At 40.6% G+C, this 16,583-nt stretch overlaps 1 protein-coding gene across 5 annotated transcripts in view; it reads left to right on the top strand.

Moving 5' to 3' along the window:
• The window catches only part of dnah9 (dynein, axonemal, heavy chain 9), a 159,191-nt gene that overhangs the window by 54,395 nt on the left and 88,213 nt on the right, over positions 1 to 16,583 (top strand). For 4 of the 5 annotated variants that reach the window (XM_025909795.1, XM_019362100.2, XM_019362101.2 and 1 more), the window contains 11 exons: positions 246 to 384; positions 2,732 to 3,019; positions 6,598 to 6,808; positions 6,904 to 7,031; positions 7,331 to 7,439; positions 8,119 to 8,266; positions 8,814 to 8,988; positions 9,827 to 10,000; positions 11,229 to 11,436; positions 12,809 to 12,974; positions 13,685 to 13,787. In XM_025909795.1, the coding sequence (XP_025765580.1) occupies positions 246 to 384; positions 2,732 to 3,019; positions 6,598 to 6,808; positions 6,904 to 7,031; positions 7,331 to 7,439; positions 8,119 to 8,266; positions 8,814 to 8,988; positions 9,827 to 10,000; positions 11,229 to 11,436; positions 12,809 to 12,974; positions 13,685 to 13,787 (1,849 nt within the window). Of the gene's footprint in view, positions 1 to 245; positions 385 to 1,555; positions 1,621 to 2,731; positions 3,020 to 6,597; positions 6,809 to 6,903; positions 7,032 to 7,330; positions 7,440 to 8,118; positions 8,267 to 8,813; positions 8,989 to 9,826; positions 10,001 to 11,228; positions 11,437 to 12,808; positions 12,975 to 13,684; positions 13,788 to 16,583 lie in introns of those variants that run through there. The other variant, XM_025909797.1, reaches the window with a different exon arrangement.

A 16,583-nucleotide genomic window follows, 5' to 3' on the forward strand; every position in this document is an offset into this window, starting at 1 on the left:
GAATGTGTGTGAATGGTAGATAGAAGCACTTACATAGAGCACAGAAAAAAGTGCTTGTGTGGATGGGTGAATGAAGCGAGCTGTGCAAGGTGAGTGCTCAAATAGAGTAGAAAAGAGCTACATAAGAACCATCCATGATGTACTGTAGTGTACTGTAGCACTTCTCCATATGGCAGCCATATGGAAATTAACAGCAGTGTTTTTTTCAGTCGTTTTTTGTTTGCCTTCTCTACATTTGTACACAGACCTTGTGCCATGGTGGTGCCGGACTTTGAGCTCATCTGTGAAATCATGCTGGTGGCTGAAGGCTTCATTAATGCCCGGGTCCTTGCTAGGAAGTTTATCACCCTCTATACGCTGTGCAAAGAGCTGCTGTCTAAACAGGTATTGCTTGCTTCATTCGATGTAACGCAGCTGGTGTGGTTAGTAAAACCCAGATCCATTTCCACTTATAAACTGAGCAGCTGACACAAAGTTCTTTTTATAATTGCGGCTTCTGATAAAGGAATGACTCAGAGGCTCCACACAAGAGCTAACCTTGTGACCAACCGTTCGAGTGAAGTATCACATGCATATAAATAAGAAGCTGCAGGGGGATTGGATGTTATTTCATCAACATTTTTCTTTAATCTATTTTACCCTGCTCCTGTTTTACATGTTATGCCATCATTTTCGTTGTTTAAAAAAAGCAATAAAACCACTCACAGTGCTGACTAATAGCTACACAGGAGCTCCTCAGCTTAGGTAAGTGATTTTATGAGCCCTCAATTCTGGATGAATTTCCCATGACCACAGGCCCGTTTAAGTGTCATAGCACACTAATTTCTTTTTATGGCTGTTTTATGAATCTCTAGTTCTTCAGATATGTTTTAAAATCACCTTTTTAGGTTTTCTTTCCCCGGGTTTTCCAACATTAGCAACTTAGTGGCAATGAGATGAAAAGATAATGAACAGACTGCTTCTCTAAGCTAAATTCATATAAGGGCTGAAACTGCAAATCAATGAAAAGTGCAGATTCAGAAAACAACTTTCTAAAGCTTAACAAGTGCCTCATAATTGTGGCTTTAATATTACAGAAGTTCTGCTCCATGGGCTTGTGACTGGCCATGAAAGTGGTTTTAAATGATTGTATTTTCATTTACTGCTTTCTCAATTTCCTCTTGACTCCTTTGTTCCTCTGTCCTTTGTGTTCACTGTTAGATATTCTTCATGTTTCTGTTAGTTATTTGGTTTTTTTGATAGTTTTTTTCTCCTTTTTGTGTTTTTTTCCTTTCCTTTCCACTTCTTGGGGACTGTGGCTCAGGAGGTAAAGCAGGTCATTTAGTTGGGCAGGTTGGTGGTTGAATCTCTGGCTGCTCCAGTCTGCATGTCGAAGTATCCTTGGACAAAATGCTGAACCTGAGTAGCACACTCATTGGAGTGTGAATATTTTCATATTGCATTCACTTGACACGTATTCCTTCATTCATTTGTTTGCCAGAGTGATGGTGGAAGGAGGTGTCACTCATATCTCATTTTTGCGTCAGCGCTTTTTGCCAGATCCATCCATGCTGTACACGGCAGCTTCATTAATTCCCAAGGCATCCAGATACCAACCACTTTTCTTGAGTTGACGCTAGGGTAGGCAGTTGCTTTTGTTTTCATATCGTCCTCCTGTATTATCATCAGAATCTATGATAGACGCATTTAAAATATAGGCAATATTACAGCACAGTTACTATTTTTTACTTGTATTCTACTTTATTTTATCAGTGTATTGAAAAGAAAATCACATTTATTCAGAGTAACTTGGGACACAGGGCTTTGTACAAAACATTTGATCACCTTCAATTTACTGTTGAATCACGAATAGCTGTTAGACTGCTGGGTACCAACAGCCTAGCTGATATGATAAGACTAAACACTTGAAGTGCTGATCAACAAAATATGAAGCAGCAGCAGATCTGATAGCTACATGACAAAAAATCTATGGCTCTATCTTTTCCTTCATTGTGAAAACAAGGGGGGTTAACAGTTAATCGCAGCACATATTGATGTGATGTGAACCTGGTGGTTTCTTTCTATATTTAAGTGGGTTTTTCTGTGTGTGTGTGTGTGTGTGTGTGTGTGTGTGTAGGTGTGTGTGTGTGCATTTATTGATATCTTTGTGGGGACCAAAAATTGGAAATTTACTATACTTGTGGGGACCAAAATCCCGGTCCCCACAAGTTTGAAGGCATTTTTGAGGCTCAAAATGTGGTTTTAGTGTCAAGGTTACAATTAGGTTATGGTTAGCTTTAAGCTAAGGGTTAAAGTTAGGTATTCATTTTTGATGGTTAGGCTTAGGATAAGCGGCTAGGGAAAGCATTATGTCAATTAGATGTCCTCACAAAGATATGAAAACGAGTGTGTGTGTATGTGTTTGTGTTGCCTTACTCTTCCATGTTATTTGGAGAGCCTCTGGATAGAAGTCAAAAACTTGTGATATTATACTTATGCCATTAAGCAAATGACTTCAGATACAGTCATACAACACAGGTGGCAGCTTTAGATATGTTCTAAATGGAAACTGGGGCAGTATAGGTTTTTACACAAAGTCAGAAATGACAAAGTAAATAGAGTTGCATATTTAGTCTTGTTATTTCTCTAAGATTGAATTTCTTAATTATCCTCCATAAAAACATTTTTTTAAAAGGTGATGAGCTTGTCGATGAAAAAGGTTCTAATATGAGCGGTGTGTATATTTCTGTAGGACCACTATGACTGGGGTCTCCGAGCCATCAAGTCAGTCCTGGTGGTGGCCGGCTCTCTGAAGCGAGGAGACCCCGGCAGAGCTGAGGACCAGGTGCTAATGCGAGCTCTCAGAGACTTCAACATTCCCAAGATCGTGACCGACGACATGCCTGTCTTCATGGGATTAATAGGAGACTTGTTTCCTGCCTTGGACGTCCCCAGGAAGAGAGACCTGGACTTTGAGAAGGGCGTGAGGGAGTCCATCCTGGACTTGAAGTTGCAAGCCGAGGACAATTTTGTACTAAAGGTGCGGTTACTCCCTGACAGTCTTCAGGGTTATCTGCTGCAGTTTATCCAATTGTATTTTCATTACAGCTGAATAAATGAAGGACCCGTATGAGTGTAAGTCAGTTGCAAAGCTCCGGATGAAAGCAAACATAATCACAAGTTGTCTGAGAAGCATGAGCCAGGTCCCCAGATGGGGGGTTTCATCTTTAACAATTTAGATAGATATTACAGTTGTAGCACTTTCATTTAGATTTATCTTAGTTCTTTCCAAAAGCTGTTTACCTCATGTCATAATGTTCCACTGGGAAATACACATTAGTGTCAAACAAGACACCAGCATCTGGATGAATTGGGCAAATATTGCTGAAAACCAATGAGAGTTCAGGTGCCCAAGCTGATGACCTAATTCTAGTCATTATATTACATACAGATACACACATACAGACTCTCAATAGAAGGCATTGTATGTCAGAGACAGATGTACGCAGGACCAGGGGAAATAAGTGCAATCTGCCTCAGGTCAAATAGACACGGAACCACATAATAACACTCCATCAATGGAGGCTTGCGCTGCACCATGCCACTTAACCCTGACATTGTGAGAGCCAGCCACAGAAATAAACAAAGAGGAGGAGAATCAGCGCAAGAGAGGGAGAGAATTGCAGAGCGGTCAATAACAACCGTCCACACCCAGAGCCTGAACTTTTACTTCTATGTTTGTGTAGCAAACCTTTTGATTTCAGACCATTAAGGGGGGAGGGCAAGAGCATACCTTTAGTGTTAGCCTGTGCTAGCATTAGTCCTCCCCACATCAAAGCGGTAATCAGCCAGGGTCTTTGAGAGTGCAAAGCTGCCTGTGCTCTGGCTGAATGGATGTGGAGAAGGAACCCCAAGAAGCCGGGTCGATGGCATTGATTGGGTGTATGTTAGAGCGGAAGTGGGGAGGAAATATCTTTCTCTCTTTTTTTGTCTCTGTCACTCTTTTTTAAATCACTCTGTGGTGTCCACTCACACTCGTACTGAATATGTTAACTCAGAAATGAAGAAGTCTGAACCCACAAAGGAACTTTGGAGACGGTTAATTTGTAGTTCTAAAAATCAAGAAATGTTGCAGTTTCTGTGGAGAAAGAAAAGCAAACTATTAGGATATTTTATTTCTAGTTTGCCATTAAAGTGAATTGACAGCATTTTCAACAGCACGTTGTATTTAAAAGCAGTATATTGCTGAAACATTAAGCTGAAAAGCATTGCATGTTTAGGATCTTGTGAATGAATGAATGGATTTATTACGTAAACAGCTTCTCATCTCTCTTTATGTACACAATAAAATACACACAGATCATCCACGACACTGATAGTTTAATTCAATTCAATTCAGTTCAATTGTATTTATATAGAACCAAATCACAGCAATACTCATTGTTAAACAACCAAACTACACATTTAGCAAAATATGTAATTATCAGTGCGGATTCTTTAGCACTTCTATCATCTGACAGATGACGTTGATCATCTCAGGACAAAAACCTTGGATCCTAAAATTCACTTAGGTGTTACTTTTATTCATACCATCTACAGGGCAATCCCAGTATACTCAGAAGAAAGGTTTTGGTGACATGAGGGGGAAATGCATTTTTATCCCAGTGTGTCAAACAGCGGTGCTTTTGTTATAAGAGGTCAGTATTGCAGATATATGTACAAGGTGCCCATTGGCACTGGTGCCTCAATGCATCAGTGCACAGCAATATTGAGAACCGGGCTAATGGTCCTGTTTTAAAGAGTCTCGATAAGGAGGCAGGAAGGGTGGCGGTGTAATAAACAAGTTTCTCAGCCAGGCTACAGTTCATATCCCAATTTGAGAGTTTTGTGTTCTGCTTTCTTGTTTCATTTTAAAGTTACTCCCTCATTTTTACTCACTTTGTACTTTTTCCTTTGTGACTTTGGTTTAGGTACCAATAACTTCATGGCCTGGGATAAAATAGTGATACACATTAGCAGTGCGCTCACCCTGGATTTTAAAGAGTACGAGAGGACTGTGCTTCATATTAGTTATAAATAGTACTAAAAATAGTACAGAAAACTTTCTATACTGCATATATTATGATGGATTAAATCTATAAAGTGTCTAAAGCATTGTCTGGAGGAAGCACTATACAATATCAGGCAGGTAGCTTTACTGTTGCGGCTAACCAGTGTAGATACATATCACTGTGGGGAAATAAGTATCCTCTTAAAATTATTGCCATAAACAGATTTGAATGTTTTTTATACAAAAGGTGAGAAAAAAGGCTAAATCAAATATAATATGTTATAAAAGTGGGGAAAGTGAGGGGTTACAGTAAATAAGGCTTATTTGTGACTTGAAAGTTATGTTTTTCGTTGGCTAGGTGCAGTTGAATTGAATGTTTGGCTGGGGGGTAAGTCAGCTAGTGTCTTGAGGTTGAGAGCATATAAGACCGGTGAGAGAGCTGGAAGCAAGGTGTGTGTGGTGCTGTCGGGCTGGTAGCTTAACTGAGACACAGGGAGACAAATAATGTCTTTCACTAATGAGGGCCCTGTAAACAAGACAAGTAAACTACAACCTGACATATAGTGTTTTGTTAATCTTCAATCCTTCAATAAGTGCTAGGTTATAGTAACTTGATTAGGAACATGGCTAGTTAATGGAGTATTTAATGACGCCATGCCAGAAACATACAGAAAAACACGGGGCCAACAACAAGACCTGAAAAGAGCGAGGAAAATAGAAAGACAGTAAAAAGATGGTTGGGTATAGACAACCTAATATTGACCTAATATTTACATTCAAAACAGCATCACTTCTCCTTATGCACTGCTACTTTAGACAATCTTGGAGAACCTCCCACTGTTCTTTTGTGGATTTAGTCTGCTTCAGTTTCTTCTGTATTTTCAAAGTAATCCCAGACTGACTCCATAGTGCTGAGATCAGGGCTCTTTGGGCCCATACCATCTGTTAGGGAAATCTTTGTTCTTGTTGGAACAGAAAATAGTTCTAGATTTCACAAAACTAGCAAACCGAGCACCATAAAACAAGAGGCGAGGTGGAGCATATGAAAAGGAAAGAACAGAGATCCAAATCACATCAAAAGTTGGTCTTAGTGGAGACCAACCAAATGCCCTTCTTTATCAGTTCTGTTAAACTGTGTGTATATTTGTGTGCCTGCATTTATTAATGCTATCTTAAAATGTCTTTTTAATTCATTAAATTGTTTGGTTTTCAGAGGAGGACACATTATTATACTGTGTAAAATAGATTGGGTGGCATTTTGATTATGCAGACATAGTAGTGTGTGCAGAGATCTGTCCTCCCTGAAAACAACTGCTGTCATTTATCGTGGTCTGTGAACAGTGTACTAAGCTGCTGTGCTGCACTGCAATGCATCACACTCCTGTCATTCTGCATATATATTATAGCAGAATAACAAGGAGGAGTTGCAGTAGACTGAGCACCACAGGGTACACAGAAAGCTATATATTTGCATATTTTGTAAAGGGAATTTAGTCCTCAGTGTTATGTTTTCTTTGTGTTTATATACAAAAAAGAATTTCTAATGTTAAACTGTGTCTGTCTATTAGGTGGTGCAGCTGGATGAGCTGCTGGCAGTGCGTCACTCTGTGTTTGTGATAGGGAATGCAGGCACTGGGAAGAGCCAGGTGATGAGGTCACTCCACAGGACCTATCAGAACATGAAGCGTCGGCCCGTGTGGGCAGACCTCAACCCTAAGGCTGTGACCAATGACGAGCTCTTTGGCATCATCAACCCAGCAACCCGAGAGTGGAAAGATGGTGATTACAGAGTCCTTCACAGATACAATGTGATCAGTGCAAAGTGTTTAGTGACCTGTCTCAAACATCCAAAATGTCTCGTGTCCTTCCTGCAGGTCTGTTCTCCAATATAATGCGCGAATTGGCCAACATTAGTCACGGCGGACCGAAGTGGATTGTTTTGGATGGAGACATTGACCCAATGTGGATTGAATCACTCAACACAGTCATGGATGACAACAAGGTGCTCGTGAATTAAACGCATGCAAGTGTGTGCTTGTATTGATTTAATGAAAATGTCAGTTTGACACAGAATAAAAGACTGTCTGTTGTTCACTAAACGAGCATTCGGATATGAAAAGGGAACGTGGTTGACTCATCACTGATACGAAAGGATAGTAAACTGTTTGTACTCTCTGAATGAGAGAGTGAATAACGGTGTCTGCATGTAAAAAGAGGCTTAGACTGTGTGCCAGGCACGAAAAGAACACATTCTGTTTTAGTTATTTCTGTGTGTGAAAATCTGCTTTCCCCTCTTGTTAGGTGCTGACTCTGGCCAGTAATGAGCGGATCCCTTTGAACCCCACCATGAGGCTGGTGTTTGAGATCAGCCACCTTCGCACTGCCACCCCTGCTACTGTATCCAGAGCGGGTAGTTCTTGTTATTCCTCTTTTTTCATTGTTTTACTTTTGCACTTCTGATAAGTGTCTAAAAAGAACCAAATTCACTGTGGGCCACTAAGTTATATATGATTTAATTCTTTTGTGACATTAAAATACATTACAATAATGTGCGCTGCACTGATATCTAATTTTTCTTGTAAACTGACCCACTATCATGGCATAGGCTTAAAGCTATACCAGATGATTTTGTTGAAGGTACCTGTATAATACTAAGCCCCCATAATATTATAAGTACATAACCTCTCTAGATCATTTTCATATTCATAAGAACATTTGACTGACATTGTAGTACTATACTGGTCTGTCACGTAGCACTATTTAGCAATATGTGTGTTTGTGAACTTGTGAACCAAGCTGGGTAGCATTAGCTAATAGCTTAGCACTCCACCCTCTCGTTCAGGTATATGATCACTTCTAGCTCCAAAAAATGAAGTTGCAGTGTAAAAGGTGTAAAAGCTCCAAAACCAGTGGCTGATGTCATAGTGGTTCCATCCATCTTTTATATACGACATGCTAGGTGCATGGAAAGTAGGGTGGGGGGTTCAGCAGAAGTCCAAAACATATTGTTGCCCCAATCCAACCCTGTTATAAACACCGTAAACCTGAATGTGACAAATTTAAATCTTACTCGATCTCGTTCTTTTCAGGCATCCTTTACATAAACCCGGCAGACCTTGGGTGGAACCCACCAGTGTCAAGCTGGATCGACAAGAGGAAAGTCCAGTCAGAGAAGGCCAACCTGACAATTCTCTTTGACAAGTACATCTCACCTTGCCTGGAAGCACTCAGGTCGAGGTAATGCAGCACCTCTGTGGCTTTGTGCCACTGTAACAGGAAGTGCTTGGAGTCACATATTGACGCAGGATGTTGGGGTGTGACATAACACGTAACAAATGGTGCTAAGTGGGCGTGTTAGACGAGCAAACACGGACTGAGTCAGCAGAATTGGATGGCGCTTTCTATACAGGACCACTCGCCTCTTCCAACACCTCCATCACTGCTCCTATTAGAGCACACAGCAATAACAGGAAGCAGAGGAGGGCAAATTTGTTCACAATGTGAGACAGTGTGTATGGAACCACTGTACCACAGCTCATAAATATGTCATCTCTTTTCTTGGACTTCAACATAATTCAGTGTATTTAATTGAAAGAAGCTGTGTTTGTTCTGTTAAATGAGGAAAAGAAATGCGTGATCCAATTCAGAACTGCAGATTGTAACACCAGAGTTTAACATTTTATTGTTTGCTGTGTACACAGTTGTTCCTTTATGTACTGAATGAGGAACATGAGACGACTACAATGCTGGAATCATGTGATGTAATGCGTCTATCTTTGTTCAGATTTAAGAAGATCATCCCTATCCCTGAGCAGAGTATGGTCCAGATGCTGTGCTACTTGCTGGAATGTCTTCTGACTCCAGAAAACACCCCAGCAGACTGTGCCAAAGAACTTTATGAGCTCTATTTTGTCTTTGCTGCGGTCTGGGCCTTTGGAGGAGCTATGTTTCAAGACCAGGTACTGCATAGGGCTTTGGGCGTGTGAGATGCGTACTAAGTGGTTGCATAAAAAAGGAAAAGAATGGGAAATAACTGAAACAGCCAAATGTTTTTTTTTCTCCCATATCCCCTTCCTGAATGAGTTTCTTGCACTTGGTATTTCTTGGTATTATTCCAGCCGTCATGGCTCTTATGCAACTCAACTCTGTGTCTCTATTCGTGAAAAGTCATTTCAATGTTATTTTCAGTTGAAGAAATGGCAGGGGTTTTAAAAGGGAGAGATCTTCATCTGAAAATGAAGTGGACTCCATTCCCCCTGAACAACACACAGACTGGCTGAATTTAAATCAGCAGGAGAGCCATGGCGAGCAGTTGCTAAGCAATCCAGTTAGTGCCGTACAGTAAGCGCGTCCATCTAAGTTATGGGATAAAACTGCTTTCCCCTTGGTACAAATGTACTCCACTTTATTTTCCCATCACAGATGCATTTAAATGCTAAGTGGTTTTATTGACTGGAGAGTTGGTAGTGAATAGAGAAGACAGGTAGGAAAGAGTGGGGAGGCAGAGAGGAAGGCAAGGCGCTGCCAGCCAGCAGGTGATGAGGCTACTTCACCGTCTGACTCGCAGAGATGCATAGATACGCCTGCCATCTCTTATTTTCCACCCTTCATCTGCTGTAGCTGGATCACTATATTGCTGCCATTTATTTGTCCTCTGGTTTGCATTCGCACCAGTATAAATCAAACACATAGATCCATAGCTACTGTACAGAAAAGAAGCAGAGGGGAAGTCATTTTAGAGTATTGACTGCTCGCCTACCCTCTGTGTCTCTGCATGTGTGCTCTGTGTGAGCACAGCTGGTCGACTACAGAGTGGAGTTCAGCAAGTGGTGGGTGACCGAGTTCAAAACCATCAAGTTCCCTACCCAGGGCACCGTGTTTGATTACTACATCGACCCCAAGAGTAAGAAGTTTGAACCCTGGTCCAAGATGGTGCCCAAGTTTGAGATGGATGCAGACACACCACTTCAGGTACAACAAAGGTTTTAGATTAGATGCTTTTTTTGTGTGTTTTCTTTCATTCTTTGCTTTCTTAGGTTTTATGTGCTATTTATGTGACTAAATGTTCCAACCAGCCAATCAGTAGCCATCTTGAAAAACCTCAAGGCATTAATTTTGGCAGTTATTTTTAAACATTTAAACTAACATTAATTTGTATGATCAAAAACGTGTCCCTTTTAATAAAAACTACTGTTAAACTTGCTCCAAAAGGGTTTGAAAATATAATTTCTTTAGAAGTTCTAATAGAATATTTAGTGTTTTAAAGTCTCCGATAGACTACCACAATGTCAGCCGACAAATTTGACACATTGGACAACTCTGAGCAAGGTTAACACCAAGGCATGTTCATCATGGTTTGTGAAAACTGTCACAGAATTAGGATTACATTCTGCAGGAGGCTGAAACTAACTCCAAATGCTCTAGATGTGTAAATAGACAGGCGCTTGTCTTTATGTTAACCACAGCTAATGTTTTAAAGACATGTCCACATGAGAAAAAGTGATCATAGTAATACACCTAGAATTTAATGTAGCTACACTAGAGAGTTAAGATAATTCAAAGTCTTTATTGTGTCGTTCCTGTTGTGCATAGCAGCAGGATGGGAACTCAATTGGAGATAAAGTATCAGAATTTCAGGAGCGGGACCACACCTCCAAACACGCTCCTTCCAGTTCTCATCTATATAGGTTCCCCCAGTTCTACAAGCTGTTCATTCTCATTTACGTGCCCCACCCTCCCTACCCTTTTCAATTCTTTAACTTCTTTACTTCTATGGGGATCTGCCAGGCCCGGGAGCCGCTGCCTTCGAGGCCTTCCCCAAACCGCAACTAAATTCATGTCCAAGCCATTCACCTTTATCTACTAAAACGCTGTCAAACCTAAAATAAGGACGTGGGCCCAGCGAGTGAAAAACAGGATAGAGGCAGAGTAAAAGTTAATAATCCAACTCTTGAATACAATCTGATCTTGTACATAGGCTGGCACTCACAATGCAAATCAGGTAACAAACAGACAAAGGACAAAGGAGCGGTTTTATAATATTACACAATTTAGACAATTAGGAATACGAGGAAACAAAATGGCATATAATAACAAGGAATGTATGAGGTATAATAACGGCACTGAACAGTCTTTCACTCTGTAGTGTCCCCATCAGACGATGTGTATCAAATATTTGTGAATGATTCCCATGTTGCAGGCATGCCTGGTCCACACTACAGAGACCATTCGATTGCGTTACTTCGTGGACCGTCTGCTGGAATACCGAAGGCCTGTCATGCTGGTTGGAAATGCTGGCACCGGGAAGTCTGTTCTGGTTGGGGAAAAACTGGGATCACTGGACGCAGAGAAATATATGATCAAAAATGTCCCTTTTAACTATTATACCACATCTGCTATGCTTCAAGGTAGGAACGATTTAAAATGGCAAATGGCACACCTCTCTGTTTAAGCTATGCATCTGAAGGACTGTAATTGATTTAATAATTGTGCTATACTGCATCATGAGATCATAGTACTGATGGAGGTTTTTTTTACCCCTCATCTATAAAAGACTTATAGAGTATTGTTTTCACCAAGCCGGCTATGCAGGCACTTTGTGACTTTGATACCATTGTATATCTACTAAAAATCTGCGATGAATTTGAATCTTAGTGGCTTCGACCTCAAGGTCAAGGTCAGAGGTCAAGTTTTGTGAATGTGATAACTTGAGAATGGGGCTTTGGGGTCCTTAGGGACTAAGTAAAGCGCTATACAAATACAGGCCATTTACCATTTTATACCATAAATGTGTTTACTTGGAGACCGAGGGGTAGCACTGGAAGTCACCAGTATTTCTTCTATGCTGACCAATTCACAGTGATCCTTACAGAGAGACACCTGAAATCATGATGGCATGATGTATATAGCCATAGCTGTGTTTCTGTAAGGTTATTCAGAAAATTTGAAAACATCAACATTAATATAAAAGTTATTTTACATAATTTTACATTTTGTTTTACATAAATATTGTAAAAAAAATAAGTAGAATATTTTTATGTTAAAGGATATGTATATGATCTTTTGTCAGGATGCTTGGTCTTTTCTGTGTTGGGGTCTCTGTAAGGACACAGAGTCCCAGAACAGAGCTGTTCAGCCAAATGTAAATTACTGCAAATATAAATAACAAATCTGCGTTTGTCTTTAGCTGCTGGTTAACCCTGTGAAGTCTAAGTCATCAGAGACAATTGCCTCAGAGTTAGCGTCAGGGTCGTCATGACAACTTAGGCCTTCGAAGGTTGAATATACAGTTTATCAAAAGAAATACATACGTACATCCATGCAAATGTAGCATGGGCAATGCTGCTGGTCCGAATCTTTATTTTCCATATTGGGACACCTCAGACTGCTTCAGTACCTGTACCCTGTGTCCCTGTGTTTTTTGCTTGTCAGTGCTTAACACACAGAAATGTTTAACTGCTCTTTGCATGTTGCAGCTCACTTGAAATGTCAATTAATATTTTTCTGTTTTTCTCATTTTTTTAATGTAAGTGACACTGAGACCTAAAAAGTTAAAAATACTCCAAGGGCAAAAAGAGAATAATAGAAAATTATATTTTGTATAGTGGAATCATTTTTCTTACATATTAGTTATCACTGCCTTGTGTGTTCTTCTAAAGTCAAAATGACCCCAACTCCCAGATTCGAAGCTACTCCATAAATGCTGTTTTTCAGTTACAGTTTCCTCCGTGCTGATTTTCCTCTTTCTGCTGTCTGCTCTTTCATTCATCTCCCGCACAGCTGTGTTAGAAAAACCCCTTGAGAAGAAGGCAGGGCGCAACTACGGACCCCCAGGCAGCAGAAGACTGATCTACTTCATAGACGACATGAACATGCCTGAGGTGGATGCATATGGCACGGTTCAGCCTCACACACTAATACGCCAACACATGGACTACAACCACTGGTAAGGCGCTGTCATTTATCATGTAGCTGTGCAGTATACACACATGTATGGGAGAGAATATACACGTGCTGTTCGAAGGAGGAACATTATACTTATAGGTTGTGCTGTCAGAGGTGATTTTCAGAAAACGCTATATCAGCACCGCTTTAATTGCTCAAATGATGGACATTTTTGACAATTTCTCCCTGTATTAACAGATAAAAGGATCATTCAGATAATTGAGTGCCAGCAGCTGATAGCTGTGAAATGTTAATAATTCGCAGCTTTCCTCTGAAAACCCCCTCATTTTAGTATTCACAGAAATCCCTGCCTTAGTATCAATATGCTACAACTTTTATGAGTGTCAAAAGTCAAATGTGGGAGCAGGCTTGTGTGATTCGCCTTAAAAGGATTTTGTTGCTCATCTCTCTGACACAGTGAAGCCATTCTGAACATGGTTCCACTGCGTCAGACACAGGCTAACTGGCTTAGACACGGTCAGCCCATTAGAGATATGCTAGGAGGATTTCAGGTATGAAATTTAGAGGAAGGAGGATGCTGCTGTGCCACGCCAGCTTAAGTGGGAGCTGAGGCGTCCATATCTGCAAAAGTGTGTGTGTGTGTGTGTGTGTGTGTGTGTGTGTGTATTAGAGACAGGGGGCATGAGTATTTTTCTGCATGCAAGACTGTTAAAGAGTGATTTTTTTCTGCATGTGTGTGTGGACTCCCAGGTATGAGCGTAATAAGCTGCTTCTGAAGGAAATACACAACGTTCAATACGTGTCCTGCATGAACCCCACAGCTGGCAGCTTCACCATTAATCCACGGTTGCAGGTACACACACACACACACACACACACACACACACACACTCGGCCTCCCAGCACGCTGTGTTCCACTGGTTATGCAACTCACTGCTGGGGTTACACGTGCACTACATCTCACACGTTATCAGTTTTTCTTTAAATTTGCTTCTCTGAGTTTAAATTCAGTACCATTATCAGCAAGTTAAGCAGATGTGAACTTAGCCCAGTCCTAGACCATTTTCACTGACCTTTACTTTTAGTCTAGGACTAAGCTTAATCTAAATATGCTGTTTCACAGTCATTTATTTCTTCCTTACGAATTTCCCAATTGTTTGTTTTTCTCTTTGTTAATTTGTCTGTTCATTCATGCAGAGTTGATTAGATTTTGACAAAACTTTCAGGAAGCGTTAACTCCACCATTTCTCAACATTATAATTCAGCATTTAGAAAATTAGACTGGTTTGCCTGAGGGTGGTGCCGCATTTATTCTTGCTCATTTGTGTGGCTTTGCGTTATCACACACACAACTAATCTAATGTAAGAAAGTAGAAAAGAAAAAAAGAAAATACCACAATATACATTCATGTGGCTTTCTGCCTTACAGAGGGGTTACAATGCAGAAGAGTGCAGGGTCAGAGTTAAAGAAGTTGCAAACAACTTCTGCATATATATATTGTTAGAAACGTAACAAGCCAGTGTGCAGCATGATGAGCACATTGTACTGTGATATTATCAGTCAGTACTGATTCACAGATATAACAGAGGTGTAGGCACATTGTTTGGTATTTTTAATATACAATACAGAAAAAAGATGTGGGTAATTTTAAACACCATATCATCACATAGTTTTTCCAGCAGAGCAGCTCCAATTCCATTATTTACAGTATATCCAGCCAGCGTGTCTATTACACGCTTTGCTGTGATGTCGGGTTTATCCAGCCCTGTCTCCAACAAATGTAGCAGAGCAACATCACAGCTGGGTTGTGGTGTAGACTCATCTTCACATCAAGCTGCTAGTTTTTAAAATATATTGGTTTCAATCTAAAGTCAATAAATGTACACCCCATGATTCAGTAGCTTAGGTGCAGTAATAATGTTCTGTATAACTTTATTAATGACATCATTATGGGGAAATTTTCGTTTATTGAGGTCCCACCGACTCATTCCACATGGATTAGGGTGTGGGCTTTGACTGGGCCACTGCAACACCTTGCTTCTTTTTCGGCCTCCCTTTTGTTAATTTGCTGGTGTGCTTGGGTTCATTGTTTGACTATAGAATACTTTCTATCAGCATTTGTGATCAACTCGACGACTGCAAAGTGCCTAGGTCTATTTACTTCAACACTAGTCCAAGAGGCAAAGAGGCATTTATAACATTTACGTAAAGCATGCACGAACAATCATGATAGAAATGTTTTATACCAACAACCATTAGAAAAACTAACGTGTTTGATGCTTTGAAGAGTTGTTTTCCGTGTTCACAGATGTCTATCTGTCTCTGCTGTATGAATCTAGTTGTTTCACTTACAGTCTCAGTGAAAGCAATGTCAAAAGGGCAGTAAAACTGTGGGAGGACCCAGTCCTCTATGTTATGTCCCAGGGAAAGCTGTTTGACTCTGCACTGTCATGCCTAATCTGAGACCATATGTGAAAATGGGGAACCATCCACTAGAAAATAACAGAGATGAAAGGTTAAGAAGGAGGTTGCAGCCAGAGTGGAATGACGGTAGATGTATTGTTGGGAAGGGAAGCAAGGCCAAGAGCGTTGGTGGTAGATTCAAACTGTTCTGCTATGGTGTAGATAGGAAGATGAGTAGGAATCTTGAAGGAAGAGTATGTGAATAGTGTTGTAAAGGTAAAGAGTGCCAAACAGGATCAGAAGTTAGAAGCTGGAAATTGAATGGTGAATGTTGTCGCTGGGTATGCCCCACAAGTTAGATGTCAGTTAAGAGAGGACTCCTGGAGTAAGTTGAATGAAGTGGTAGAGAGTATCACCAGTGGACTGAGAGTGGTGACTGGACCAGACTTCAGTGGACATGAAGTGAACAAAGATGACGTGGAGCTGTTGGGTCGGTTAAGGAGAGGAATGTGAACAGGCAGATTGCAGTGGATTTTGCTAAAAGGATGGAAATGGCTGTGTTGAACACACATTTCAGGAAGAGTGTGGAAAACAGGATAACTTATAAGAGTGGAGGGAGGTAAACTACATCCTATGCAGAAGGTGCAGTGTAAAAGAGATAGGAGACTGCAAGGTAGTGTCAGAGGAGAGTGTAGCTAGGCAACCTCGGATGTTGGCTTTGGAAATCAAGAAGAGGAAGCGAGGGAAGGTAGACGCAATGATTAAATGGTGGTAGTTGAAAAATAAATATTAATTTATGTAATTTTAATGCTCTGGCTCTGTTGTGAAGCACTTTATGAGCTTTGTCTCGAAAGGTGCCATAAAAATAAAATTTTATTCTACTTGCTTTACTGTTACTAATATTGTGCAGAGTTCAGGGAGGAGCTGAGACAGGCTCTGGGTGGTAGGTAAGAGTTATCAGAAGACTGTGAAAGTACAGCTGAAGTGGTGAGGGAACCTGCCAAGAAGGTGTTTAGTGTATTTTCTGCACAGAGAAAATAGGACAGGAGACTTGGAATGGAATTGGTGGAATGAGGAAGCAAAGGATTATTTAAAAGAAGATGTTGGCAAATAAAAAGTGGAACAAGTAGAGAGATGAAGAAAGTAGACAGGCCTACTGGGAGGCTTGGTGTACGGCAAAGAGAGAGGTGGTAAAAGGATTATGATGAGTTGTATGTGAGGCTGGACATAAGGAAAGAGAAAAGG

Source organism: Oreochromis niloticus, linkage group LG8 (assembly GCF_001858045.2).
Source record: "Oreochromis niloticus isolate F11D_XX linkage group LG8, O_niloticus_UMD_NMBU, whole genome shotgun sequence".
In the NCBI taxonomy this organism is placed as follows: domain Eukaryota; kingdom Metazoa; phylum Chordata; class Actinopteri; order Cichliformes; family Cichlidae; genus Oreochromis; species Oreochromis niloticus.